The sequence below is a fragment of the Phaseolus vulgaris genome, chromosome 10 (genome assembly GCF_051622355.1).
Source record: "Phaseolus vulgaris cultivar YP4 chromosome 10, ASM5162235v1, whole genome shotgun sequence".
Taxonomy (NCBI): Eukaryota; Viridiplantae; Streptophyta; class Magnoliopsida; order Fabales; family Fabaceae; genus Phaseolus; species Phaseolus vulgaris.
Genome location: NC_143507.1, coordinates 39,795,759 through 39,823,702, shown reverse-complemented (window position 1 = coordinate 39,823,702; position 27,944 = coordinate 39,795,759). Strand labels below are relative to the sequence as shown.

At 28.8% G+C, this 27,944-nt stretch overlaps 1 protein-coding gene across 1 annotated transcript; it reads right to left on the bottom strand.

The window, feature by feature from the left end:
• Nucleotides 1-97: 97 nt before the first annotated feature.
• LOC137818248 (formin-like protein 1) lies at nucleotides 98-5,112 on the bottom strand. The gene is made up of 4 exons (XM_068621547.2): nucleotides 2,761-5,112; nucleotides 2,390-2,589; nucleotides 1,348-1,592; nucleotides 98-1,179 (listed from the first exon to the last, which is right to left on the bottom strand). Exons 1-4 carry the CDS (start codon nucleotides 4,785-4,787, stop codon nucleotides 370-372), a joined length of 3,282 nt encoding a protein of 1,093 aa, XP_068477648.1. The 5' UTR covers nucleotides 4,788-5,112; the 3' UTR covers nucleotides 98-369.
• Nucleotides 5,113-27,944: the final 22,832 nt, after the last annotated feature.

The window sequence follows — 27,944 nt, the reverse complement described above, 5'->3', positions numbered from 1 at the left end:
AGTGAAATGTATTCCTAATACTCCTCCAAAGTCTAAATTCTACCATATAGCTCATGAATCATAGTTTTGAGTAAGAGGATTTGCAACCAGTGCCATCTCCAATTGAATAGCTTTGTACATAACAAACTTAAATACATATCCTATTCATACAAGGCAAAAGCTTATTTTCCCCAAAGAAAATCTTCTACTCTATATTATCTATAATATATATAACTCAAATCTTTTACAAGGATTTTTACAATTTAACAAAGAAAAAAAAATGGGCCAGACCATACATGCACCCCCAGACCCATCAAAATCACCTGGTTCCAGGTTGTTCCTAAGAGAAGGATGCAGCCAAAGATGGACACTGTGATGAGTGATAAACAGCTAAGGAGATGCAGTATCATCATCATCTGAGGAATTGTATTGTCTCTTTCCAACAAGACCAGGAAGGGGTTGTGGAAGCATAGGGTTCACTGGGACAGGGAATCTGTGTGCAGAACTAACCATGGTTCTCTCGTTTATCATGCCAACTTCTTTGCACACCCTATCAAGAACTGTTAAGAAGTCTCTCACCACCATGAAGATTCTAAATGGATGAGCTTCTTCCTTTGACAAGTTCCCATGGAAATACTCTGTGATCTCCTTCACAAGGGATAAAGCAACACTTTCTTGTGCTTGCACTTTTAAAATCTCCTCCTCAGCCATTCTCGTGAACTTGTTCATTGACTCTCTGAACTTCTGCCTGCTGCTTTCATCTGATCCTGCTGCTTCATTCAACTTCACAACCTCTGCAATGTGTGCCATTCCTTTGGAGAGTTTGGATACCTCGCTGCTTAGGACTTCAGAGTCCATTGCGGCGGCCTTCTTCACATTCGCCAGGTCGGAAATCAGATCGGACACTACTTGCAGGCCGAGCCGTCTACACTTGGCTTCGTCGTTCAAATTCGAACTTGGTGTTTGGTTGGTGCCTGAGAGACGAGCACCTTCAGTTCTGATGATTTCTTGTACAACAAAGTGAAGTAGAGTGGTTTTGCCATCTGCGCCTTTGACATCAACAAGCTTGAGAAGTGTATCAAGTTTGAATGCATGTGCATCGCCACGGTTCGTCCCCACATTCATCCGGTTGCCAGTTTTGAGCACGGCCTCTAGAAGCTTCAAGAACATTCTACTGTTTCGCAGCTCTTCACAGGCAGCCTGAAAATGCGAAGACATTAGAACTCATGAGACATACAAAGAGAAACCTCTTGAGAACATGTCCTGACACCATGATCTGCTAGACCTCCACCACAATAATAAGGAAGAGATAGACAGATAAAGAATGCAGGAGGAAATGAATAAATCAGAGGGAGAGACTGATGATACCTCCAAAGTTTGAAAGGATTTCCTAAGATACTCCACTTCGGACTCAAAATTGACTATGTAAAGCATTGCTTCCACCCTTTTAAATGCAAAAGGTACATCAAGCACTGCCTTCAAGAATTTCTCAGCAGGACCAAGCTTGGTTGGAGAATCGTCTTTATGTTCCTTCAATTTGCGTTCTTCCTCCTTGCTTGGTGCCATTTTTAACAAGCTTTCAAGTAGTTCAGTTCCAAGTGTATCAGTAATGCCTGTCAAGGTAAAATGATTTAGTCGTTCAAAAATTGGAAAGTTGTGGACAGATTTAGTCATTGAAATCACATTCTTATGAACAAAGGCCTGGTCAACTAATCATTAATTGTTTTCACCAAATAAAGAACATGGAGAGAGAACATAAAAAATAGAACCCCCTTCATTTGGTAAACATTGATAACCACATACCAAATAATGAACTTACCAAAAACATAGATTTTTAGTGCATAAGTATATTGTTTAAGTAACTAGATTCTGGAGGACCATAAATAGCTTAACCAAAATAGATTCTAAAGAACTTAAGCAATATCATAGCAGAACAAACCAGCACAGTACACTAGCTTCATTCAAGGAACATATAATAACCACAACTATTCATTTGGACAATATTATTTATTCTTATATCTAGGCAACAAACACATCTTCCCCTTCAATGAAGACCCACACAAAACTTCTACTACTATACCAAAGAAAAAGTTGTTGCCGAAATTAATGTCGACATATCTCTGTTCTTTTTCCTTTTAAAATTTCCTACTTTATTCAGCGACTGTATAAAATACCCAAGCATCAACTGCACATGCAACTAAAATTTGTATGTCCAGAGTGGGTAAAGAATTTATTCCAAATGATTATCATCAAGAGGCCAAGATCAGCAAGAATTTACACAATTGCCAATATTACCACAATGGACAACGCTTCAAACAGAAGTTTTACTATGCAAGGTACAAGCAATAATTACAATAAACTAGAGAAATTAAACGTTATGACATAAACCCTGTAACCAAAGGAAAAATACCTTCTAAAAGTGATTCACACACTTCTTCTACAGTCACATTAAGTGCTCTTAACAAGATAGCAATGTTCTGGGACTTTTTAGGATCCAGCACCCTATCCTCTTGATTATGCGAGGAAAGAACTGGGCGAGGAGCTGTGTCCTTCGGTTTTGGGTTTGGCGTGTTCACTACAAACAAAGTTTCAATCATCTCCTCGTTCAACCTACACAGTCAAAACAATTCAAAAGCACTTCAATCCATGAACATCGATGACATATGCACACACACGAATCGTCAACTGCTAAAAGAGCAATTCCCTAAGCATAACAGAAATCAAAGAGGCAAAAGGTAATAACATAACAGTAACATTCTTAGTGACAGATGAATATCTTACTTAAAAGAGCTGGACCTCAACTGATCCCACACCATCTCACGATCAGAGCTGGCCCTCACTTTGTCCCAATGCAAAGGCTTCAACTTAGGTTTAGATGTCTCCTCAGAGCTCTCCTCAAAATTTAGAGAACTACCAGGTGGCAACTCCACCGGAGAAACCATTGTATTTGGAGTTTGCAACACAAAAGGCCTAGAAGGCGGCGTAAGCGCCGGCGGCCTCGAAACCTGCTGACCCACCGGCGTCACGGGAGAAGGCACTGGCATGTCCCACTGCTTACGTTGCCGCGGAACTGGCGGAGGTGGTGGTGGTGGTGGTGGCGGCGGCGGTGGAGGGGCCAAAACACTGCTGCTAGACGGAGCAATTGGTACAGAAAAAACCGGAATTTCCCATTGTTTCCTCTGAGGAGCTGAGAAAATCGGTGTTTCGCCGATTGGTGTCAACAAGTCAGGAATCTCCCAGTGTTTTCGTGTAGGTGGTAGTTGAGGTTGAGGTTGAGGCTGGGGCTGAGGGCTCAACTCCCTCTCCGGCGATGAAAGTAATGTCGGTGACAAAGGTAATGATGACAGAGGAGAATGTCTAAACCGATCCGAAACATCGGAAATGGTCGGAGACTGATCCAACCCATGATGCAAGTTCATCCCTTTATCCGGCGACGGCAGAGAAAACGCCGAGGACTTTCCAATGGAAGAAGCATTGGACAATCTCGGCGACCCAGTGTCGCTTTTGGACTTAGACGAACCAAAAGATTGCGTTTTTTCGAGTAGAACAAGTCCTGGGGGAGATTCACCATCTGGGTTAGGGTTTTTCCTCGGCGACAGAGTAAGCGGAGACAGCGACGGCGACTGACAGTCCCTCCGCTCCGGCGTGGACGACATTGACGACGACGGCATATGCTGCCCGAAAGCCGGTGACGGCGATGACAGTGAGGACAAGGACGGAGATCTTCTAATTGCTGCTGGAGGTGGTGGTGGAGAATGGTGTGCTATGGTATTTTCAGGCGACTTGGGTTGTGATCTTCTGGGGCTTATGCTCACTGGAGGAGAGAGACTAATGGAATGAGAGTGATCCGGGGAAGGTGAAGAGGAAGAAGAGTAAGAAGAACTGGTTGACTCACTGCTGCTACGACCAACTAAATTTTCACCGGCAATGGCGGAGAAAACTCGTCGGGAACCCGATCCGGTTCCGGTGGAGCCTTCTCTTCCGTTCAACGACCCTCTCGGCGAGTAGAACTCTTCATCATCCTCCACCATCGCCGCCGTTTCCTCTCTAAGCCTGGAAGCCTGTCTCGCCAAAGGCGGTAGCGGTTGAAGCTCCGGCGAGTCCATTTTACGAGGGTTCAAAGCGGCAGCATGCGGGTCAGAGAGCTCATCGACGCTGCCGCCACGGGAGTTAACAATGGTGCCAAGGTAGAGAAACTCGGAGCTGGTAGAAGACGTGTTTCTTGGTTTGCGGCCGCCGCCAGGGGCAGCAGAAGCTTCACGGGGGAAGAGGCGGATGCTGCTGTCGGATCTGAGGGTTTTCTCGTCAGAAGAGTAGCTTTGACGACGGCGGCGGAAGTAGACAAAGGCGGAGAGAACCAGAACGGCCAGAGCGCAGGCGACGGCGGCGATGGCAACGGCGACGAGTTTTTTTGAGGAAGATTTGGACTTGGGGGATTGTGGAAGGATGAGGGAGGATATGTTAGCAGGGAAAGAAGCAAAAGCTGAAGGAGAAGGAGGAGGTGGGGGAGAAGGGTATGTGGGGAAGAAGGGTGTTGAAGCATTGTTGGTGGGTGTGGTGGAAAATGGGTACTTTGGGTTTGGAGGTGAAGGTGAAGGTGAAGGAGAAGGGTGTGGAGGGGGGTTTGGGGGAAGTGAGGGAGGTGGGGAAGACCCTTCAGGGAGAAAGGGTTGGTGGAGGATTCTTCTGTTGATGGGTGTGCAAGAGGAATGGGAGAGGAATGGTCCAATGAGGAGGAAGAGGGTGAGGATGAAGCTGCCACTGCTGCTGCTGCTGCACATTGTGCTCTGCTGCTTCATCTCTCTCATGTGCTGTGTTTCTGTCACTGTTTCTCTCTCTTGCCAAATGTGAGAGAGAGAAGGAGAGAGAGAGAGGTGGGAAGAAGATTTGTTAGAGTGAGAGAGTGAGTGTCTTGGAAAGAAAAGGTTGAATCAGGATGACAAAAGGGGAGAAAAAAACCAGGGGTTAGGATCCTCTACCACACCCCTTCCTCCCCCCTCATTTATTCACCGTTGGATTCATTTAACGGTCTTGATTAAAATTCTATCAAATTTATAACAGTGCAATTTTTTTTCCATTTAAGCATCTTCTTATGTACAACATTCATACTCTACAAAATGCAAGAAAAGTTTGGCTTTAAATTCTTAACAAGCTTAACTTGATGGTTTTTAATTCGAATTTGTGATAGGTGGAAATGGTGCAGTGGGAGAAGATACACGTCTTGTCATCATTATTCAACGTTAGATTAATCGGATGGTATACAGTAAATTGGAGAAAGATGGGAGAGAAGATTTGTCGTAGAGGATCTATAATTGAAAAGAGCATAGTAAAATTTAGGTGGTGGTGGATCCAGCTAATATTCTGCCTTTTCCATATGTTTTGCTATTTCCACTCTCTTGTTGGCTTCTGTGTTCATCTTCCCCTTTTTTATATTTTAACTCTATAGTATTAAATCTTATATTTTATTTTGTACTCTAATGCTTGCAAAAATACTACTCCTGAACAGTATGTACAATACATATTAATAAAAATACTTAATTATTAAAATTTTAGTTTTGTTTTTATTACAAATAAATTTATGTCAACTTCCTTTAACTTTTTAATTACTTTTGTCAAATTTATTGCATAATTTTTTTTACTTTTTTTTATAATATCAAGCGATAATGCTTTATATTATGTTTTAATATTAATTTTCTACATAAATTTAATAATATAACGTAACGTTAAATTAATAGATAATACTTTATATTAAGTTTTAAATATTACATTAATGCTGTTTATTTTTTAAGTGATGAAAAAAAAACGGATATTTACTTTGGTTTTTTATAAGTATTTTAAAGTTCTATTGATTTTGTAAATAAAAATCAAATGGGTTATGTTTTTTTTACATATAAATAAGAAATCCCTCATTTTTGTTTCTAAAAAAATAGCTTCTTTTTTATTCTGATTTATTAAAAAATGTGTAATGTGATGCGTATTCTTCATTTTTCACATTACTAATGATAATGAGCACATTTGATATTTTTCATAAATAAAAGAATAAAATTATGGTTTTTTACGAATTCAAAGTAAAGGGATTCTCATATATGATAAATAAAAGCGTAAGTATTTTTTTTTCATTGTTCTTAATCTTCCAACAAGTTTAGTTATATGATATTTTAAATGCAAAAAAGATTAATATATTGACGAAGTATAATTTAGTTTCCAAGTTTAAAAATAAAATGTACTTCTACTAATGTGTTAAATGTTATAGTCTAATAAAAATCAAACCAGAGTAAAACATAAGGCATAGTAAAAAGTAAAAAAAAAAACCATAAAATAACTATGTTTTGAATCACTCTAATAATTTATAACTAGTTTGAATAAAATATTTTTTTTCAATACAACAGTATATTCTTATAGTTTTTTTTTTTTATCTTCATAATAAGTTACTTCTGATAGTTTATAACTTATTAATTTCTTTCATCCTCTTATTTTATTTTTTAATTTGAAAACATTTTCTACTTGGCACACTCGATGATATCATTCGTGTATCACTTTTAAAATATTTCTTCACTTGCATCAATAGGTGAGTGAAATTTAATTTGATGTACTTTATATATTATAATACAGAAGTTTCCTAAAAAAAATTGATAAATATTAATTATATTTTACACAAATATTAATTGTTAATAAGTTAATTAATTTTTAAATAAAGAATTCCAAATTTTTTTCTACTACTTTGTAACTCTTTTTTATTTATTAGTATTTAGATTAAAATTGGTGGTAAAAATCATAGAAAATCAATTATTTTGACAATTATAATAAGAACCATTATATTAAATCATATTTTTATGACTTATCTAGAAATATCATTCATTCGTTTAAATATATTGTGCATATATTTTGTACATTTTATATATTTTATAATAATTTATATACAACAATCATAATAAATTCAACTTATTATGATAGATTTTAATTTCTAAATTGTTTGAATCTGTATCATAATAAAAATCGTCATAATTTTTTTTTGTTACACTAGCAACATTTTATTTACAATACTTTAATATTAAAGCAACGAAATCTAGCATATGATAACAACGAAATCTAGCATATGATAAGAATGAAAAATAAATGTTTTGTTATATAAATTATTTCATAATATGTATAATATTTAGAGATCATTAACTTGTTTCTCTTATAAGCATTTTCAAGATAGATGAGTATCTCTTTCAAGAGTAATAAGTGTTGCATTTTGTCTTTTTACAAAGTTATAGAAATTTTATTTATATTTGGTTATTCTTCTTGTTATCATCATGACTAAGACAAATAATTGTACTCCTAAGTTTCTTCTAAAAATTAATTTATAAATTTAATTTTTCCTTCTTCGAGGCTGAACCTTCCTATATTCTTATCAACTAAGAAAGAAAAGTAAATTAAATAGTTAACATTGTATTGTTTTGATTAAGAGTACGATGGAAAGGGGAAAAAAGGGAAAAAAATGAAAAGTTTTTTTTTAATTAAGGGAAAAATAAGTATAATAAAGTAGAAAAACTGTAGATGATTTGATGGATGTAAAATAGTAATTTTTATTTTTTATATTAATATATTTAAAAAAAATTATTTTATCCTCAAAATTATTTTTCAAAAATATGAATCAAACTTTAAATATTAAATTAAAATAAAAGAAATATTATAATTTTTTAATAAATAAATATTATATTTCAAAATAAATATATATACTAAAATATGAATATAAATTAAAATATATATATATATATACTTTAAAATGAAAATATCAAATAAATAAATAATAATAATATTAAAATTTAAATGAACTGATATTACTTTATTTATTATATTAATTAATTGTTTTTTATATTTAAAATATAATTATTAATAAAATTATAATAATAATTTATTATGTTAAAAAATTATTAACTATATTAAAAGAAAATTGATTATATGTAAAATATAATATATATATATATATATATATATTGATTACCTTTCTACACAAATATCTTCTATTGCGAGAAAAGTTTTTCATTTTTAGTATTTTAAATATTTTATACTCTCTTAACTTTCTTTATATACAGTAAAAAAAACATTTTTTATGTAAAAGAAACGAATAAATGTCTAACACTATACAATTCTATATCATTTTATTTAAAATATATATCAAAAAATCATTATCACATATTTTAAAGAATTCAAATATGCATACAATTCTATACATTCTATTAAAAAGTATATATCTAAAAAATTATCAATCACATATTTTAAAGAATTCAAATTGAGAAAACGTGTGATTTAATAAAATATTATATTTAAATTAAAAAAACATAGGGTTTGTGTTTTTTTAATGTTTTGCACACAACTTCTTGAAAGAATATAAAACTGCAATGTGTATATATAAAAAAATAAAATAAAAAAAATTCCTCAAACTAATAATCCTAAACGTAGAAGTCCCACATAGCAACATGTGAAACTGTGATAGGCTTTTACTTTTTACAAAAGAAAAAGTGTCGGTAAATTAGTTCCAAATATCCACTACAGTTAAACCCTAATATGAATGAACAACACTACTTTAGTTTGAGAAATGACAGGGAAAAACACATTTTATTGCCTTAAAGATTGGGGAGAAAGATTGAAGAAAGGAAATTAGCCATAAAGAATAAAGAAATGGAGAAAGAAACCAAACAAGTTTCTCTTTTAAGACGCATTTTCCATTAATTAGTATTATTATTTGTTTTTTATGTTCAAACTTTTTGGGAAAGTGATGAAAAATGTGAAATTTAAGAGTGGAAGAAACAAAAATGGAGTTATGAGATGTTATGTTACTGGAGAAAAGATCTTAACCTAATTGGTACCCTAATGTGCGAATGTCGGTCACCGAAAACGGTGCGTATAGCTGAGGAATCAGTTTTGAGTGCACGAGTCCCCACGCACAGTCTTCTAACCAGCATAATATTTTACACATGTTACACAGCATTTCTCATGCAAGTCAAACTATGTTCAAACTTCTATGTTGTTAAATAATTTATTAAAACACCTACATTTAGCAATAACTATCTTATTAAACAAATCAATTTTTCTTGATACTAAAAACTACAGACAAAATATAATAACCATACTTTGAATTAAATATGTTACAATAATTTTCTATGTTTTGATAATAGACACCACTAAGTATATGTATTTTTAAAATATTTTGAGTAAACCAAATAGAATTGTGTTTAACATTTATTAGTGTAACATTCCTAAAATTATGTGCTATTCTTATCAATTTCACATATACTCAAATATAAATATTTATAATAAATAAATAAATATATAATTATTGTAAGTGGTAGAAGGATCTTGTTATCACAATCTATTGAGATTTAACCTTTATCTCTTTAATTAGTCTCTAAAATAAAAATAAAAAAACAAATAAATATATAATAAGTAATTTTTTTCTCCTTAAAAGGTTTACAGTCAAATATTACAAACAAATATCACTAAATACATCAAATATTTAGATTCTTCCAAACAAATATATCTCTTTATATTAGTTTAGCAGAACATAAAACATCATTAAATACAATCATTACAATTGTAATAAAATAAGATAATAAATAAAGTATAATATATAAAATCAATAAATAAATATGTTCTTTTTTATTATAACTTAAAATTAGTTTTTTTGTCCGAATTTTATACCTTTTATATATTTGTATTATATATTTATAGTAAAAAATGATTAAAATAAGTTTTTATGAGTTGTTTTTATATGATAAATAATTTTCAATTTGAAATGTTTTATAATATTATACATCCATAATGAGATATTTTTAATATTTTAATTTATATTAAAAATTTATTTATTATGTAAAAAAAAAAATAGTAGTTTCACAATTAAAAAATAAATTTAATTTTTAAAATCAAATATTTGAATTTTAAGCATGCTGTACAAGTGTCATAGTCTCTTACATTACAGAGGAGGATTTTCTTAAAAAACAAGTGTAGCAGTAAAAATAAAATATTAAATTATTCACTAAATAATCATTTTATAACCTTGAAAAATTCTTGACGTTAATGTGCTTCCATTTGTTCCCGTTAAATAATTTAAATTGCATTTTCCGATGAATACGCTGTTCCCTCTCCAGCGGTGGAATTATTAATTTCTTAACTAAAGTTCTTATCCTTATTAATGATTTTTTTCTTATAAAAAAGGTAAATTAGTGTTGTTAAGATTAAGTTAGTTGCAAATTGTTCAAATAAAAAAAATTAAAAAGAAAAATATAAACTTTTATAGCAACTAGAATAATTCCTGAACTTTTTTTTTTGAACGTTAAGCTAAGGGATAAAATTACCGTTTTATTTCAATACACGTAAAAAGGGTAAAAGGAACATATGTATGTGACATGCAATGGAATTCACCAACGGCTAATAGGTACTTTTGTTGTTGTCTGGTTACAGTTAAACAATGTCTGAGATTCTGAGTTTGGTGTAACAAAAAAATATATACTTTTGTGGAAAAGTTAGGGTATATTTAGTTTATAAAACAAGATAAAAGTAGAAAAGAGGTGAAACCAAAAGAAGGGATAAAAAATAGATGTTTAACAAAAAGGGAAAATCTATTTAGTTTTACAAAAAGGAAATATGGGTATAAAATTATAAAAGTATCTATGATAAAATAAAGAGAAACACACATTTATATATATTAATTTATATTCATTTACAACCCACGGTTGTGTGAGTGTCACTCTAACTTTTTTTTCATATTTAAGAAAAAACAAATAAAAATAGACAAATAAATGATAAAGGTATATAATTAAAATAATGATTAGGAATGAGAATGCGAGACAAAACATATGAGTCAGTTCGCAATATGTAATCTGCTTCTAAAAAAGGTGGAGTGGAAGTGGAGTGGGTTCACAAATCTAACTCGGTGACATGCTTAGATTCATTCTGCATAATTCGCATTTTGCATGGGTTAAAAGCAACAAGCCTTGGTCTCTGCTCTTGAAAGCTAGGGTCCTTAAATCAAAATATGAGTTTCGAATGGTTTATAGATCGTCATCTCTTTGGCCTGGAATTAAGCAATTTTATTCTACTATACTTGATTATACTTCTTGGACTGTTGGTACAGGTTCTCTTATTAATTTTTGGAATGATAAATGGTGTGCTACTTCTTCTTTAGCAAATATTGCAGGATTATCTGATGGTGCTAGTATTCCGGATACAGTCTCTCAGTTTTGACAGGTAGTGATTGGAGTATTCCATTGTCTTTACAGCAGATGCCTCATCTTTTTAGTCATATCATGGTTAGGGCGGTACAGGATATTCCTAATTGGATTCTAGATGAGTCTGGTCGTTTCACTCTTAAATCAGCTAGGAATTTTTTCTTGGATCCAGGGGTTTCTTGTGGTTGGGGTAAATTTATTTGGTCTTCATATATTCCGCCTTCCAAAACTCTTGTCCTTTGGAAAGTTTTTCATGGGCGGCTTCCTACAGATCAGCATATTCAAAATAAAGGTTTGCATATTTGTTCTATGTGTACGCTTTGTGAAAAGCACGAGGAATCTATTCAACATTTATTTTTTGAATGAGCTAATGCTTTGCGTATTTGGAGTTGGGTTCAACACATTTTTCCTACTTATCATTTCTCTAATAAGGATGATCTTCTTTCTTTTATTAAGAGTGATGGTAGTCCGTTGGTTAAATTAATTAAGCTAGCTGTGATAACTTTTTCTATTTGGATGATATGGCGTATGAGGAATTATGCTCGTTTTCAGGATAAGATTGAGGTTTCTAGGGTTATTTTGGTTATTAAAGACTTAACTTGTCTAGTGGGTAATTCGTCTAAAGCTTCAATGAAGAATGATATGTTTGATTTCAATGTGCTAAAGTTTTTTGGTATTAACACTCGTACTGGTAAAGTTCTACGTCCTCTTCCTGTTAGATGGGAGTTTCCTTCACCAGGCTGGGTAAAAATTAACACTGATGGGGCTGCTAGGGGATATCCTGGTCTTGCTACTTGCGGAGGTATTTTTCGTGGGAGTATGGGGGAATTTATTGGAGCTTTTTCTGCGTTTCTTGAAGTTCAGACTGCTCTGGTTGCTGAGTTTTATGGGGTTATACATGCTATGGAGGAAGCTCAAAAGATGGGGCTTACTAATGTCTGGCTGGAATGTGATTCTGCTTTGGTTTGTGCTGCGTTTACTGCTAGGACAAATGTTCCTTGGATGCTTCGTAATCGATGGAATGCTTGTCTTAATTACTGTGGGAAAATTAGGTTTACAGTTACTCATATTTTTCGTGAAGGAAATGCGTGTGCTGATAAGTTGGCTAATTTAGGATTTTTTCATAGAGAACCTTTTCTTTGGTATAATAGGCTTCCACCTTGTCTGTTCTTAGAATTCTTTATGAATAGGTATAGTCTACCTATGTATCGTTTTTGTTAACATATGGGTTTTGGTCTAGTCCCCCCGTATTTTTGTATTTTTTTTTTCTTTTCTTTTTTCTTTTGTTTAATAATATTTTTTTTTCATGTGATGGTAAATGATTGTTGTTACTTGAGGTGTCAGCCTAGCTGAGATCTTAAGTGGCATAGTGATACCTAACATGAAAGCTTTTATTTAAAAAAAAAGCAAGATGGTGACCCGCTACCTTGCATAAATAAAAAATAATTTTTTTTATTTTAATCATTTAAAGAAATTAGTATCAAGAATGACCGAGGATTTAATTTTAGATAAAATCTTATATGTAAATTTGGTTGATAAAAAAAAGATTTCAATAAGATACTCATTAAAAAATTAGTCATCTTCATTAAAATATTTTGTAGGGAAACTTTGATAAAATAATATGATACATTTACGTATATAGAGAGAAAATAGATGCAAAATAAAAATTTAATTATTTTTAATCAAGTTTTCTAACAACCCTCCTACTTGAATTCATATTTTCATCTTAATTGAATGAATTGAAACATGTATAAAATTTTAATTTTTCAGTAGTAAAAGTAAATTTTTTTATAATAATGAAATTTTCTTTTTTCTTAAAAAAATATATTTCTTATACGAGTTGGTCTGCGTATCCACGGACTATCTCTTATGCGGGACGACCCAATAAAACAAATTTACATTTTTTGCGCAGACGGATCAACCCGACCTGTATTTTGCAAACTAAGTACAGGGGTGAGTAAGCTCGCATTGTCACCTTTATTATTACCCTTAATATTCATACATTTCATATATTTACATCTAATATTAATTATGAAGAAATAATATTTATCTACACACATACTTTTAAAAACACCGTTTTTTAATAATAAATATAACCAATAATTTTACGTCATATCATATTTATTATTATTTGTTACACTACTTTTTCATTTAAATATAAATTTAACCAACTCAGAATTGTTTTTTTTATTAATAATGGTTCTGATAAATTTTAAAATTTTCGAAGTATTTAGATGAATATAATAAATATTGAGTTATTGAATCGACTGACGAGACTTTGCATAAAATTATCTGATACTTAGATAAATATAATAATAATTTAAGTAAATATAAGATTTGATAATACTTCCTAAAAATGATATTATTTATAAATTAAGGTGGCTACTTACTTGTAAGCATGTGAGTAATGTGTGTGATCTATATATGTTGTACTTCACATTGTTCTGCCAAGTTATAATATAACTCCATGTAATTTTTATCCACTACTGAACGATCTACCTTCAATATGCGTAGTAATTAATATTTAATAAACAATGTCTATTAAATACCTATTATTTAGTGACTGAGTAGTGCAATAATATTTTTCTAAGGTTTTATTTGAAATTTTCATAACAAAAACATAATTAACTTAAAAAAATCTGAATGAAATAAAATGAGTTGGACAATAGATATGTATGACGTAAACCAAAAAGGTTACCTGCAATAAAAGAGATGTTCATAGGTCGTTGGCTGAAACAGGACAATGACTAAAAGGTTACCCACAGTGCACTGTATTTACCTACTTCTGTCTGCATAATAATAAAAGTTTTAAAAGAAATATACTTTAATTTCAACTCAAGTGGTTATATATTTTAAGTTCAGATTTTAATTATTTATATATTATAAATTTATTTTATTTTAAATTAATATAAATATTTAAATATTTTTTTATGTCAAGATCATCGACTTCATCAAATTAGATATTTATAGATAATTTAATATATATATATATAATAATTATTTGATAATTTTTATATATATTATATTAAAAAATAAACAAGTTGTGTATGAGATAACATATTTATTAATGGTCCGATAGAAGTTCAATAGAGAATGATATGATAAGTTTTTTATTAATTTTTTTTTTTAATTGTAATTAAGATAAGTATTTCATCTATTTCGAAGCATTCAATAAATAGTTGTCCTAATAATAAACATAGCACAAATCAAAGCATAATCATATTTTAACCAGATATTAATAAACTTCATTTTTTTAGCTGATAAATTCAACATTATTAAATAAATTTTAAATAATTTTAATATTATATTAAGAAGTTAGGTTTAAATCTAACTAATCTTATAAAATCAGTTTATAAATTGAGGTATACACTACTATAATAAGATACCTCGACATGAGATCTCTAACCCTTAACTTATATCAATTTATTCTCTAACCCTTTAACTTATATCAATTTATAAAATAAGATTTATATATTATAAATCAATCCATATCCATATAAAATCTTGAATAAATACTAAAATAGAATGAGAAAAATATTGAGAGTGGTACGGTCAAGTGTCTGTGATATGCAACAAATTGTTCTGTGTGTGTAGGATCATATGATAACTTCATCTTTTGTTTTCTTTTTCGGGTACAAATATACGTTTCATCTCAGAAAACCTAAAAAGAACACGTGAAGGCTATGCATTTACGTAAGTTAAAGGTATGATGAACGTACACATTTGAATGGTCTCAGAAAGGGTGCAGGCTGAGTACAACTGAGCCTTTGACTCAAACACAAACCATGTCGGCACCATTAATTAACCACAACTTCATTTTAATATTTCTTCAATCAACTTTTCAAAACTTAGCTTCATTTTCGTTAAGTCAAATATATTTTTTGTTTCAGAATAATATTTACGAAAACTATTTAATTTTTAATATTAAAGATAAAATGTATATTGTATTTTAAATTTCAGATTTTAACACTATTCACACTTAGAGAGCCATATTTTATTAAGGGTGTGATTTCGTATTTTATATAATATATTTTAATCATATTAGTTATTAATGTAGGGTTATATTCCAAGTTATGTAATAGGTTCAACAATAATTATTACAATATACTCTTTTTTTTTAAATTCTAATATAATTCTTTATTTAGGGTGTTTAATTGTGACTGTTTAATATCGAATCATGAGCTAACTTAACATCTTTGTCGAATTTAGACTATGTGTGTCGGTATAGTTACGTCCAACAAATATTCCATTTGATATTCGATAAAATAATTGAGTTAGATTTTTTTCTCTACAAAAGTCCTAAATTTTGTAATAATGATTCCAAATTACTATTATATGTGATAATATCATTTAAAATTATGTCCAAACCCATCAAAATACATTATTTAATATATATACATATATAAGTTATACTTTATATTTAAAAATAATAATTTATTATTTATAAGAATTTATGTACATCATTAAAAATGTAATCAATATAGTATAAAAAAAACTTTCACTATATTAACTCATTTATAGAGGCTTCTCATTTGCCACATTATATGCTTTTGTTTTAAAATAAAATCATTGATATGAGATTACCACAAAAAGCCACTAAAAAAATTAACTGGTGTTGAGAGACATGAGGTACTGAATCCACGAAATACACGGTGTTTATGAAAGTGTAGTACTGTTTTGGAAATAAGCGTGAGAAACTGAGAATCTAAACAGGAAAAAATGGAAATGAGGAAAGAGAGATGAAGGTTACAGAGAGATGGAAGTTGAATTAAGAGAACTTAAAATTTTCTAGAACTTAAAATATATATGTAACAAAACTGCAAAAATGTGTAAAAAGTATTGAGATTAATTCAAAACAAAATTAAATTGAAAAATATATGGTGGGAAATAAAAAAATTCATGCGGTTGATTAAAAAATCATTGAGAGTTATCTCGAGTTAGAAAAAACTTCCGTAGTCGTGTGTCTTATTGATGATTTGGTTGGTTTCTCGTTTTATTATTTATGCTTGATTATTTTTCATTGTTTTCATAGTTGTTTGTAGTATTGGATGAAAGATTTACCTTGATGTAGGAGCAACAAATGACGAGAAGGAGATTTAGATGAATACATGAAGAAAAGTAATCAGATATTGCATTCTACTATAATCTTCATTAACAAGTTTTTGTAAACCTCAAAACTTTGATAACTAATATTACATACCAATTAAGAAACTATTTTATAAGTTTTTATAAGACTATAAATTATTAAAGTAACAATAACTTTTTAGTTGATAAAATAATATTTAACTTAGTCACTATAATGAATAATTATTTGTAGTTTCTAAAATTAATTGATATTAAATGGTTTTCTTGTAGTGTATGTTAATTTTTTTTTTAATCAGCGATAAAGAATAATATAAATGTGAATACTTGGGGTACTCCAACCCACATACAAAAAGCTTAGTTCTTAGTTAAAGTTTGTACATATACAGCATATTACAATACAAAAAAATAAAGCAACAATATAACTCATGTCAATGATATAAGGCATGACATCTCCACAAATGTATATTGGTTATTTCTTAAGTTCTATATCTAGAAACTTTATGTGTGTATAAGACATCTTGTGAACAAACTTTATGTATAGAACTTTTTATTGAATAAAAGTACCTTCTTCAATCTTATTCTTGTGTTTTTTTTTTATTATTATGAATTTGAATCCAACAACTATTTTTTATACAAAAATGTATTAATAACAAACATATACCTTTAAACAAAGAGAATGATTTAAAATTTATGAATTATTTCTTTTTAACAAATATGCTCAATAGGAATTGAAATTTGCTAAGTGAAATTTGGACAATAAACACCAAAATCTTTAAATAAATCTTTATCCATTGAGCAAATTTTTAATTTATTGATCAATTTCTTGTATAAACTTTTGATTTGTCATTTGAGTGATTTTGTTGAGTAAAATTCTCCTAAAAAAACTCATTTCCTCTATACCTCAAAACCACTGGTTAATTTTAATTTTTTTTAGCAAATTATACAAAAAAAAATGATCCAAAACTGATAAAAACCTCATAAATGACACATTCAATTATTTCAAATTATTATAAAACATCTATACATCAAATTTAACTATCCACACTCAAACAATAACCAATATAACTTCATATGACCATTACAAACTCTATTAACAAAACTATTTCATATTATTTCACCAATATTCAACTTAATTTTATCCAACAAAGTTTAAAATACATTATTTTCATTTATTATTCAAGTTCGACACATAAAAATGCAATAACACTACAATCAATCATAACTTCCTAAGTTTGGAACTTAATTAAAAATATTTTTGTAAACCAACTCAAACAACTCTTCCATCAACCAAGAGCACAATCACCATAATTAAAATTCTTCCATCAACATTTCCAAACAACTTCACATGTAATTAAATCACAATTAAAATTTCACAACTCTACATCCACACATTTCTACAATTTCAAAAATAAAACACTCTAACAATTTGTAACATCCCTAATGTTACCCATATATAATAAAATAAAAGTAAAACAAGCAATATCTAATTAACATGTGAATATATACAACTATCTCATAATTGTATCTAAAAAAGATATCCCTCCTCATAAGGATTTTAATATTTACATAAAAGTTTACAAACAAAACATTCAACATAAAAATATATGTTCCTCTAGATGCACACTGAGGAGTTCTATCACCTGCAACTTCATTTGCTCCTGTGTAAATTAACACGATCATCATAGATTAAAGAAAACAAACACAAAACAAAGCACATGGTAAGTTAGCTATTTTTAAAACTTTAAATATCAACATAAACCATCAATATTCACACATTTTCACAATTTCATCATTCACATTACTTCTGTCATATTTCTACTTACTCACATGCTCAAACACTTGACTCTATTTCTGGAAGACTCGTGTATTGAAATTAGCATCCAGAGACTTGCATTTGTCATACTACTCAGTGTGAATCTACACAGTTATGCGCATAATCATCTCAATGTCTCATCATCTCATCATCTCATATGATAGGGTAAATCCATTTGATATAATTTTATCTGATCAATTCTTTCAAACCTCAGACTCAGTCAAATGAACCTTCTTCGACTCTCACCAACTAAATAACTTCATCTATATGATTCCATTGTACCAGTAGAGTTAGGATCGTCTCATTCACAAGACACTCACAAATCAATACACCCTAATAACAATCTCAACATGGTATTTTCTTTCCTGAAAATATTATGTCTTGATCACACTTTCAGTCCATTACATACATCATTTAATATCAAACAACCAATTCTCATCAAATATCACATTTTAAGTAATTCAATAACTATACCATAAGTTAAATTACAATAATGTTACATACTTAATATACTTGTCATCCATGTCATGTAACAGACAAGAAAAAAAAACAGCCATAAACTGCACACAAAGATATGGTTTCTCAGAAAAGGCGGTCAAATAACAATCTACAATATACTGGAAAACATGTGAACAAATTACAAAACCACAAGTCCCCTTAAATTGCATTGACAACCAAAAAATGACTTTTGAATAAGATGGAAAGATGCAAGCTTGATCTATGCTAAACTAAGTTAAGCTTTTCAATATATATTAACTCAATCCAATAATACAATTCAAATGATTCCCTATATTATGAAATAAATACATGAACAAAAATTTAAAGTGTTGCAATGTGATCAAATGACCATAAAATCCACTTAGCTGCCACAAGGTCCACTATACACCAAATAAAACAAGATTTCCTCAAATTTACATGTAAAGAAAGTTCACAACTCTAAGCAAAATTCTTATTTGACTTTCTTGGGCATAAGATCCACATGTAAATGGTTTCATGAATGCAAAGGTTCATAAGGAAGCAAAAATGTAAACATATTCTCACATGAATTACATAAAGCAGTTCAACTTCAACCATTTAGTCAATATATTACTTTACTCTTAAAAGAGACAATCATGCAATCAAAAATTGGAGATGGTGACCACGTCACCCCGACATCCAAATCTTCTAACCTAGGGTTCTATTGAAAAGAATAATGCTAGCTTCCCTTACCTTAACTTCAGCAGAGGCTCACTAAGAGCTTCAAATCTACCAAAAGCTTAAAGGTAATTAACCTACACCACATAGTCTTGATAAAAAATCTAACTATATAACTAAGACACTGAGTTAACATAGATTAACCCTGCTAAAAGAATCATATGCAAAGCATAGACAGAGACAAACCTAATAAAATCAAAATTAACTCAAAGGAAAAGAAGTCACGAATGAATTTATTCTATCTGAGATTTTGATTAGGCAATCTTGTAGTCTTCGTTGTCAATAATCTAATGGCGTACTTCGATTGTCAAACTGATGAGTGGGGAAGTTTGAATCTTAGAGAGAAAGGAGAGGAAAGGAAAAATGAAACTTTTAGAAAGATGGTGATTCTTTTAAAATGAAACATAAATAACTAAATGTTTTATTTATATGTTCTCTTCATTTTAATAATAATATATTCAGGTGTCATTTAAAATATACCACATCTATTCTAAGGTTATTTTCAAAACCTTTACACAATTCACATTAATATACATCCCTACATAAAATACATCAAGATGACTAGGTCACATCCACGTAACCAATCTAGACCGTCTACCCTAAACTTGAAAATATTCAGTTACTTTAAGTCAAACTCCAAGAAGTCTTTATTTTAAAATACAAAGTTCAAAACATGTTAATAAAAAAATTGACGATGAAAGTAATTATATCACTACGAGTCTAGAGTAGCAAAGATTCATTTTTTCTCATTAAACCACATATGCAAACACTTACTTATAAGTATGCACACAATTCAACATGCAACCATCACAACAAAGGATAAATAAAAACTTACTCTAAACAAATAATTTATCGGTAAATTATCTTTTCCTCTTTACTAGCACTATAACATCCATAATTTTTACCCATATATATAATAAAATAAAAGTAAAACAAACAATATCTAATTAACATATGAACATATACTATTATATAATATTGTATCTCAAAATATATTCCTCTTCTTAGGGATTTTAATATATACACAAAAGATTACAAAGAAAATATTCAGAATAAAAACATATGTTCCTCTGGTTGTTCATTGAGGAGCTCTATCACTAGCAACTTCATCTGCTCCCGTGTAAATTAACACGATCATCACAAATTAAAGAAAACAAACACAAAACAAAGCAAAGGGTAAGCTAACTATATAAAAAATTCTATATAATTTCAATTTTAAAATAATAAACATAATTCATCAAGTCTCATATAATTTCTCAAACCATCAAGTGTCTATTAAAATCCATAATTCATCTTTCACATGTCAGACTTCTACTGACTCACAACACATAGACAATTGACTCTACTTCTGGAAGACTCGTGTGTTGACTTAGACCCAGAGATATGCACATGTCATACTATATCACTGTGAAATCCACACAGCTATGCACATAAATAATCTTAATATCATCCATCTCATAGGGTATGACAGGGTTAACTCATATAACAGGTCAAGTTAATTATCTTTCAAACATCTTACCCATTCATATGAACCTCATTTGACCCTCACCACCTAAATAACTTCATTTATATGATTCTCATTATCTCAGGAGAGTCAGGATATCTTCTTCTAGACAAATTTCTAGTCAATACACATCCTAAACAATCTTAACATTGTATTTTCTTTCCTGAAAATACTATGTCTTGATTAAAATTCATATTATGAATTTCACGATATCCAACATCAAACAATCAAATCATACCAAAGTTTAGAATTTCCAAAACACACTACAATTCATTTACTAATCATATAAATATCTAATTAAAGAAATTTTCAATTAAATATACATAAAATACAAGTTTACATAATTTATAAGTAAAACTATACAAAAATAAATAAACCAACCTTTTAAAAGCAAATAGAAAGAATTAGTTTTTTTTTAACAAGGAGTCTAGTTTGAGCGAGATTCCTTCTCGCTTGAGCGAGAATGGACCCGAGAGCACCCTATCCTTCCATTTTATTCTCGCTTGAGCGAGATATGCAAAAAATTTATGCATAAACCTGTTTAAATTCAAAATCAACATTTCATTCAATTCATAAATTTATAAATCTACACATTACATTGACAATTCCTACTCATATATGCTTTCTAAATCAAACATCACATCTTAATTACTTGAATGGACTATTCAAATACAATTCAACTCATTTATATTACCATTCAAACACTTTCAATTCTCAATCACAATGCATTAACTTATTCACCTTAAAAATCACTGTATAATATTCAAAATCGACTCTTTCAGTTAATATATTACTTTACTCTTTAAGTAGACAATCCTCAAAGAAAATTTGAGACTGGTGACCACATCACCCCCACATCCAGATCTTATAGCCTAAGGTTTCTATTGGAAATTTAAAAATAGCTTCCCTTACATGAACTTGAGCATATACTCACTAAGAGCTTCAAATTTACCAAAAGCTTAAAGGTCACTTAATCTGCACCAAAAGAGTCCTGATCACAAATCTAATTATACCACTAGGATCCTAAGCTAACAAAGACTACTTATGAAGATAAAAGCATCACATGCAAGATTAAACTGAGCAAACCTAACCAGACCAAAATTAACTCAAAAGAAAAGGAGCCAAGAATGAACTTACTCTATGTAAGATTTTGATCCGACAATCTTGTAGAGTTCACTGTCAAGAGTCTAATGACGAACTCTGATAGTCAAACTGATGAGCGAGGAGCTCAGAATCTTATAAAGAAGACATATGAAAGGAAAAAATAGTTTTTAGAGAGATGATGGTTCTTTTAAAATGAAATCTGAATAACTAAATTTCTATTTATATGCTCTTTTAATTTTAATAATAAAATATTCAGGTATCATTTTAATTATATCAATTCTACTATAAAACTATTTTTCTACAAGCATCCTTAAAATAAACTCAAATATTTAAAATGATAGATGAATCACTCAAAAACTTAGAAAAAAAAACATTTTTAGAAAGATAATAGTTTTATGAAATAAAATTTAATTAACTAAATTTTCTATTTATAAATCTTTTAATTTAATTAATAAAATATTGAAACTCACTTCATTTAAACCACATCCACTTTTGCACAAATTAATTCGTTTCTTATTACAAACTCAATCAAATGGGCATAAACAAATTTTTAAAAAAATCATAAAATCTATCTTATATTAAAACACCTTATTTGTTAAGAGGAGAAAACTACAATCATTTTTTATATATTGAATTAGTTTCTCCACAAGCCTTTTTATAAGAGAGAGAAAATATATTGAAAGTAGCTTATCAATATAAACTAAGATGAACTTATCTAATTACAAATTCTCTCATATATGTGTTTAAATATTGATAATTCATATACAAACTAATTATAACTTTCAAAAGTATTTTTTTGTTATTTTTTTCTGTGAGTCTTCATGAAGTTGTTGATCCAAACATCACCTTAGTTTCATTATAATCATACTGAAGGCACATGCATGAAATTTAAATTTGAGTTAATTAGTTATTTATATGATTCTGAAAGAGGGCTCCACAAATTTGACCAAAAGCACACCACCCAACCAACCCACAAGAGAAATGGTCCCTAGAGATTCTCCAAAAGTTGTCAAGTACACTTTTGTAACATCACCAAGTCAGCTCTGTAGCTAACTTCAATTCAAAAACTATTTTCCTGTCATTTTTAAGTCTTTTAAAATACTCTGAAATTCCAATTTTAACATTAATTTTGTTACTTTTCAATTTTAATCTTTATAATTTTTTTAATTCTACAAATTTCAATGTGAGTAGTTGTTTTTAATAATTTTTTGTTTTAATTTAATCATTTTTTAATTTATTTTCCTATTTTATTAATATCATCATACAGTAGTTGGACTCTATTAACTGATTAGGCATGTTTTCAATAGTCTCAATAAAAGTGCTTCATTGTTAGTTCAATTTTATTGGCCATTTCACTAAGAAGATGCAGAAGATATTATGTATTTTTGAAAGGATTGAAGAAAAACAATTATTGGCTAAAAATTAAAATACAAGTTTTTCACGGACCAAATTTGAAAATTGATAACTGTTAGAGACAAAAAAAAATTATAATATAGGACTTTGGTAAAAATAATTAATTTATCTCTACAAAATTTGTGATGAAAGATAGAAACAATACTTCAGAAGACTTAGTTGTAATAACTTATAATCAATTTTAGTGTTTAAATTTACTGTTGATGTTGGCTTTATTTCTAGTGCTATCAGATTAATTAATATTAATTCTTCAATTGGAGAATTAGGATTAGTTTGATATTAATCATGTGTGAGTATTAATCAGTTTGGTTGCTACTTTAAATCAATTGATACGTATCCAAGTCAAAGACTATAATTATTAATAATTAATTAAGTTTGGAAACAAATTAGTGATCCTATAACATTAAGAAATAAATCACCGACAATTATAACCTTCAACAATTCAGATTCTTCTTTGAAGGTTCATTTAAAAGAAATTAAAGAGTTATTTTTAATTATGTATCTTAAAAAAATTCAGATACTAATTCATTGTAATAAAAAAAATTGATGGATATTAAAATATTATAAAATTATGAGACAACAACCATTATAAAATTTACTTCAATGTAGTTTTTATTTTTAAAAGAATAAAAAAAATATATTAAATATTGTAATCTTGATTTACAAAATAATATTTTTCTTTTCTTCACGTCATTAACATAATTTTTTTAATACTCTTTTATTATCAATAGAGGTTTAAGTGTTAGTTGGATCTAGTTTTTAACTTTTATCGTATGTAATATTAATTTTTGTTATTTTGTTATCTTCTTCATTTTATCAGAAGGATCAAATACATTGAACTGTCCAAACTTTTGAAGATTTAGATGAGGAGGTTATAGGTGATCGACATAATAATTAGTATGATGTTATGTTTCACCTAAAATTCTAGTGACTCCAAATTGATGCATGACGTCATTTAAATGTTTATGATTGTGAAATATATTCAATTGTCACATTTTTTTCTTTGGATGATGAAGAATCTCATCTTCAGTTTGAGATCATAAAATTTATTGATGATGTATTGTTACCTCATTAGATGACCCAACAAAATTGAGTAGGTGTCCTCAATAATGTCTCTTTCTAATCCCTCAATGTTCCTTAATAAGTTCATAAAAAGGATGCAAGACAAGTGGAGAGGAATTCCCTAATGAGATGGAAGAAGATAAACTTATTAACGACACAATTTTTGGACTTTGTGAAGAATGATTTTGCTGTAAGCTTGTTACCAATTTTTTGTCTTGCTCGAGTTTGGATACAAAGTCTTCTCTACTAGATTCTCTACATAGTAGCATTGTTCTTGTCCTTTATAGTTGCAATTTGTTACCTATTATAATTGTAGCTTTAAAGATAGTTTTTAGGTTGAGAACCATTATACATTCAAGGAATGTGGATAGAATGTTCAAATTCCTTATCACATTGGTATGTCTAGAACATTCAGATGAGTTTCGGAAAGATATTGTTGTTCAAACCATTAAAGTAGTTTAAAATGTCACGATGTGTAAAGAAAATTATAAACTTTAGATGACAACAATTTAGTTCCTTCATGTTAACTTATAAGGTAATTGATTTTTCTCAAGAAAGTTTGATGGAGGCTATATGAAGCCTGGATGCAACAAGGGAGATGGCAGCCATAGAAGGAGGTTGCAAGAAATTTTTGAAAGGAAATTTTTTGTTAATAGTTAATTATTTAATAACTTAAGAGATATGAAAGCTTAACATGTAACTATCATGATTTTGTTTTATACGGAGTGGAAGTAAAAAGATGCTTTGGATTTATTTGAAACTCATACTACCATCTATCTTTGTCAAAACTCATATGCATCTTCTTTAAAAGTTGTATATAAACAGTACATAATATGCATGTGGTCATGTTAAACTCATTTAGGTAATTATTATACACTCATTTCTTAAATGCTTTTAGCTCAAGTTACTTTTATATTGACATTGTTAGTGAACATGTGTTTGTTAAAATATTGGTGTATTTTTTGACAATTTGCAAAAGAAAAACACAAAATTGTTTAATAGACAAAGAATACATAATGTGAAATCAAAATAGAGATTATGTAACACTAACAAATTAGGTAATGAATGAATGAACAAAGAAACAAATAAAGGATTAACAACACAAACAAACCATGTAACAAAAATGGAAATGAGAATAAACATAAAGAATGGGAAACAAAAAATAAACCTCAAATAATTAAAATTGGCAATGAGATTAGGTGAGAAACATAAATAATAATTTAGCAAACATGATATTTTTATATGGTATATATTTTTAACTTTTGTGAAATGAAAAATAATTTTCGTCTCATCAAAGTTGAAATTCCTTTTCTATAATAAAAAATCAAACAAAATAAGAATAATAAATTAGACAAACTAATATGACTTTTTTATAAATTTAAGTGATTATATATTATTATATTTTCTTACGGTAAAAATATAAAGAATTTTAAATCTAATTATAATTGTAATGAGAGAAACTCAGGAGTAAATACAGAGGTGAAAAGTTTAAGAAAAAAAGAGTTGATAATTGAACCTAAATATTTCCAAATTAAATCATTTTTAATTATTATAATAACATTACTTAAATATTCGTATTTTTTTAATACTTTACTTATTGAAAAAAAAATTAAGTTATTTTTTACACTTAACAAAACCTTTTATATATTCAAAACATTGAGTTTGGGTTTCAACATGTTTGACATCATGATAACTACTACTATAATGGTATTATGATTAAATTAGGAAGCAAAAGAAAAATAATAATTAATAGCATCGAGTATTGAAGAAGAAAAATGATAAGAGTCATTATTGAGAAATTGTGGAAAATAATATAACGTAATTATTGAAAATGATTACAAGAACAACGGTCCACCTAGTAATTAAAGATTTCATTGTGACCATTTGGAGACAGTTGGAACATCATATCAATGTTACGTGAAATCATTAGCATTAAATTAATATAAAAATCAACACGTAAAAAAGTTGTTTTTTTTCAGACGTGATTCCAATAATCTATTATTTATTTTATTTTCATTTGACACTGACTTCTTAACGTGCACCTAGTTTGCTTTACAATGGATTTTATCTTTACTTTTTTTATTAAGCTTATTTAAATTATAACACATTTTTTTAATTTCTGATGTACCATTTTAGTACTTTCCTTTTAAAAAAAATTATTATTTTGATTCTTCAGATTTTTTATATACATTTTATTTTATTTTCATTCAAATGAATATCATACATGACATTTATATATCAAGGTATTCTAAAAAATAATTCAACTAATAAAATTTAGAATCTGAAAAATTAAACATGAGTAAAATTGAGAATTAAATAAATACTAAATATTTAAGGTTTAAAATCAACAAAAGAGATCACAATTGAAAATAAATAATTAAAAAAAAATAAAAGTACACGAAAATCATAAAATAAAAATTAACTTTAAGAAAAATAAAATTAGTTGTTATATTGACTAAATTAGATATCATTTTAGAAACTAAAAAAATTGGTTTCTAAATTAATTTTTATTATTATTAAATAGTTTATAAATTGATATCTAATTAACTATCCAAGTTTCTTCCAATTATTTAGATTCTAAATTCGGTAACAAAAACTTTAATTGTTAGTTAAATATCAATTTAAAAACCATTTTAATTTTTTTTTAATTTTTAAAGTGATTTTTAATTTAGTAACTACAACAACTAATTATTATTTTTTTTCTAAAATTAGTTTTTATTTTATGATTTTATTGTAGTGTTTATTTTAAAATATATATCCTTTTATAAAACATAATATCATATTTTAATAGTTTCAACCTGAATAAATTGCTTAAAAGTAATGAATATTCAGTTTTAGGATCCGTTAAAGTCTAAAAGATTTATACTAAGTTATAACAGTTAATTTTACCAATTATGATGGTTCAAGAAAGTTTATAGTTATGCTTCTTGAAAATTGTGAAATTTATCAATATATGAGTATTGATTGAATAAAGGAAAATTTTACAGCAATACCCATAGTGTAATCTAAACCATCAAATAACAATTGAGATTAGATGTATGTTTAGAAATCTGTGTAAACTAATCTTATACTTTTTAATTATTCAACTAATTTTTAAAGTTAAGAGAATTGTTATTTTTTACGTACTTTTTTAAAACATATCAAACTAATTCTTATTAAAAAACATATATTTTTCAACGTTAAATAAAAGTTTTTATGTTAAGAATTATTGTGATCTCAGTTTCAGTTATATTACATCTTAAACAACAACAATTATTTATCATAATATATACATTTTAATATTTTTGAAATTTTAAGTATGAGTTTATTTTATATTGAGTAAAAATGTATTTGAAGAAAAATATATGAAAAAAAATCAGATATTCGTTATTTTTATATTTGAATTGGAAGTGTTTTTTATATAAAATTTTCATGACTTATTGATACCAAGTAACCCAAAACTTAACCTACTTAATAATCAATTTACTATTATGAATGTTAAGAAAATATTATTTTCACACTGAAAAAATAGCAAGTGGGTAGTAGACAGTGTGCATTATGCGAAAAAAAACAAGAGATTGAATAAATATTGTGCATA

Bases quoted from the DNA above. Each gene is read 5' to 3' on its own strand.
- LOC137818248 (XM_068621547.2), bottom strand. From the start codon at position 4,787: ATGAGAGAGATGAAGCAGCAGAGCACAATGTGCAGCAGCAGCAGCAGT. The intron at 2,590-2,760 runs GTAAGATATTCA...TTGACTGTGTAG, and splicing joins TTGAGGTCCAGCTCTTTTAA to GTTGAACGAGGAGATGATTG. The intron at 1,593-2,389 runs GTATTTTTCCTT...TTACCTTGACAG, and splicing joins GTGTGAATCACTTTTAGAAG to GCATTACTGATACACTTGGA.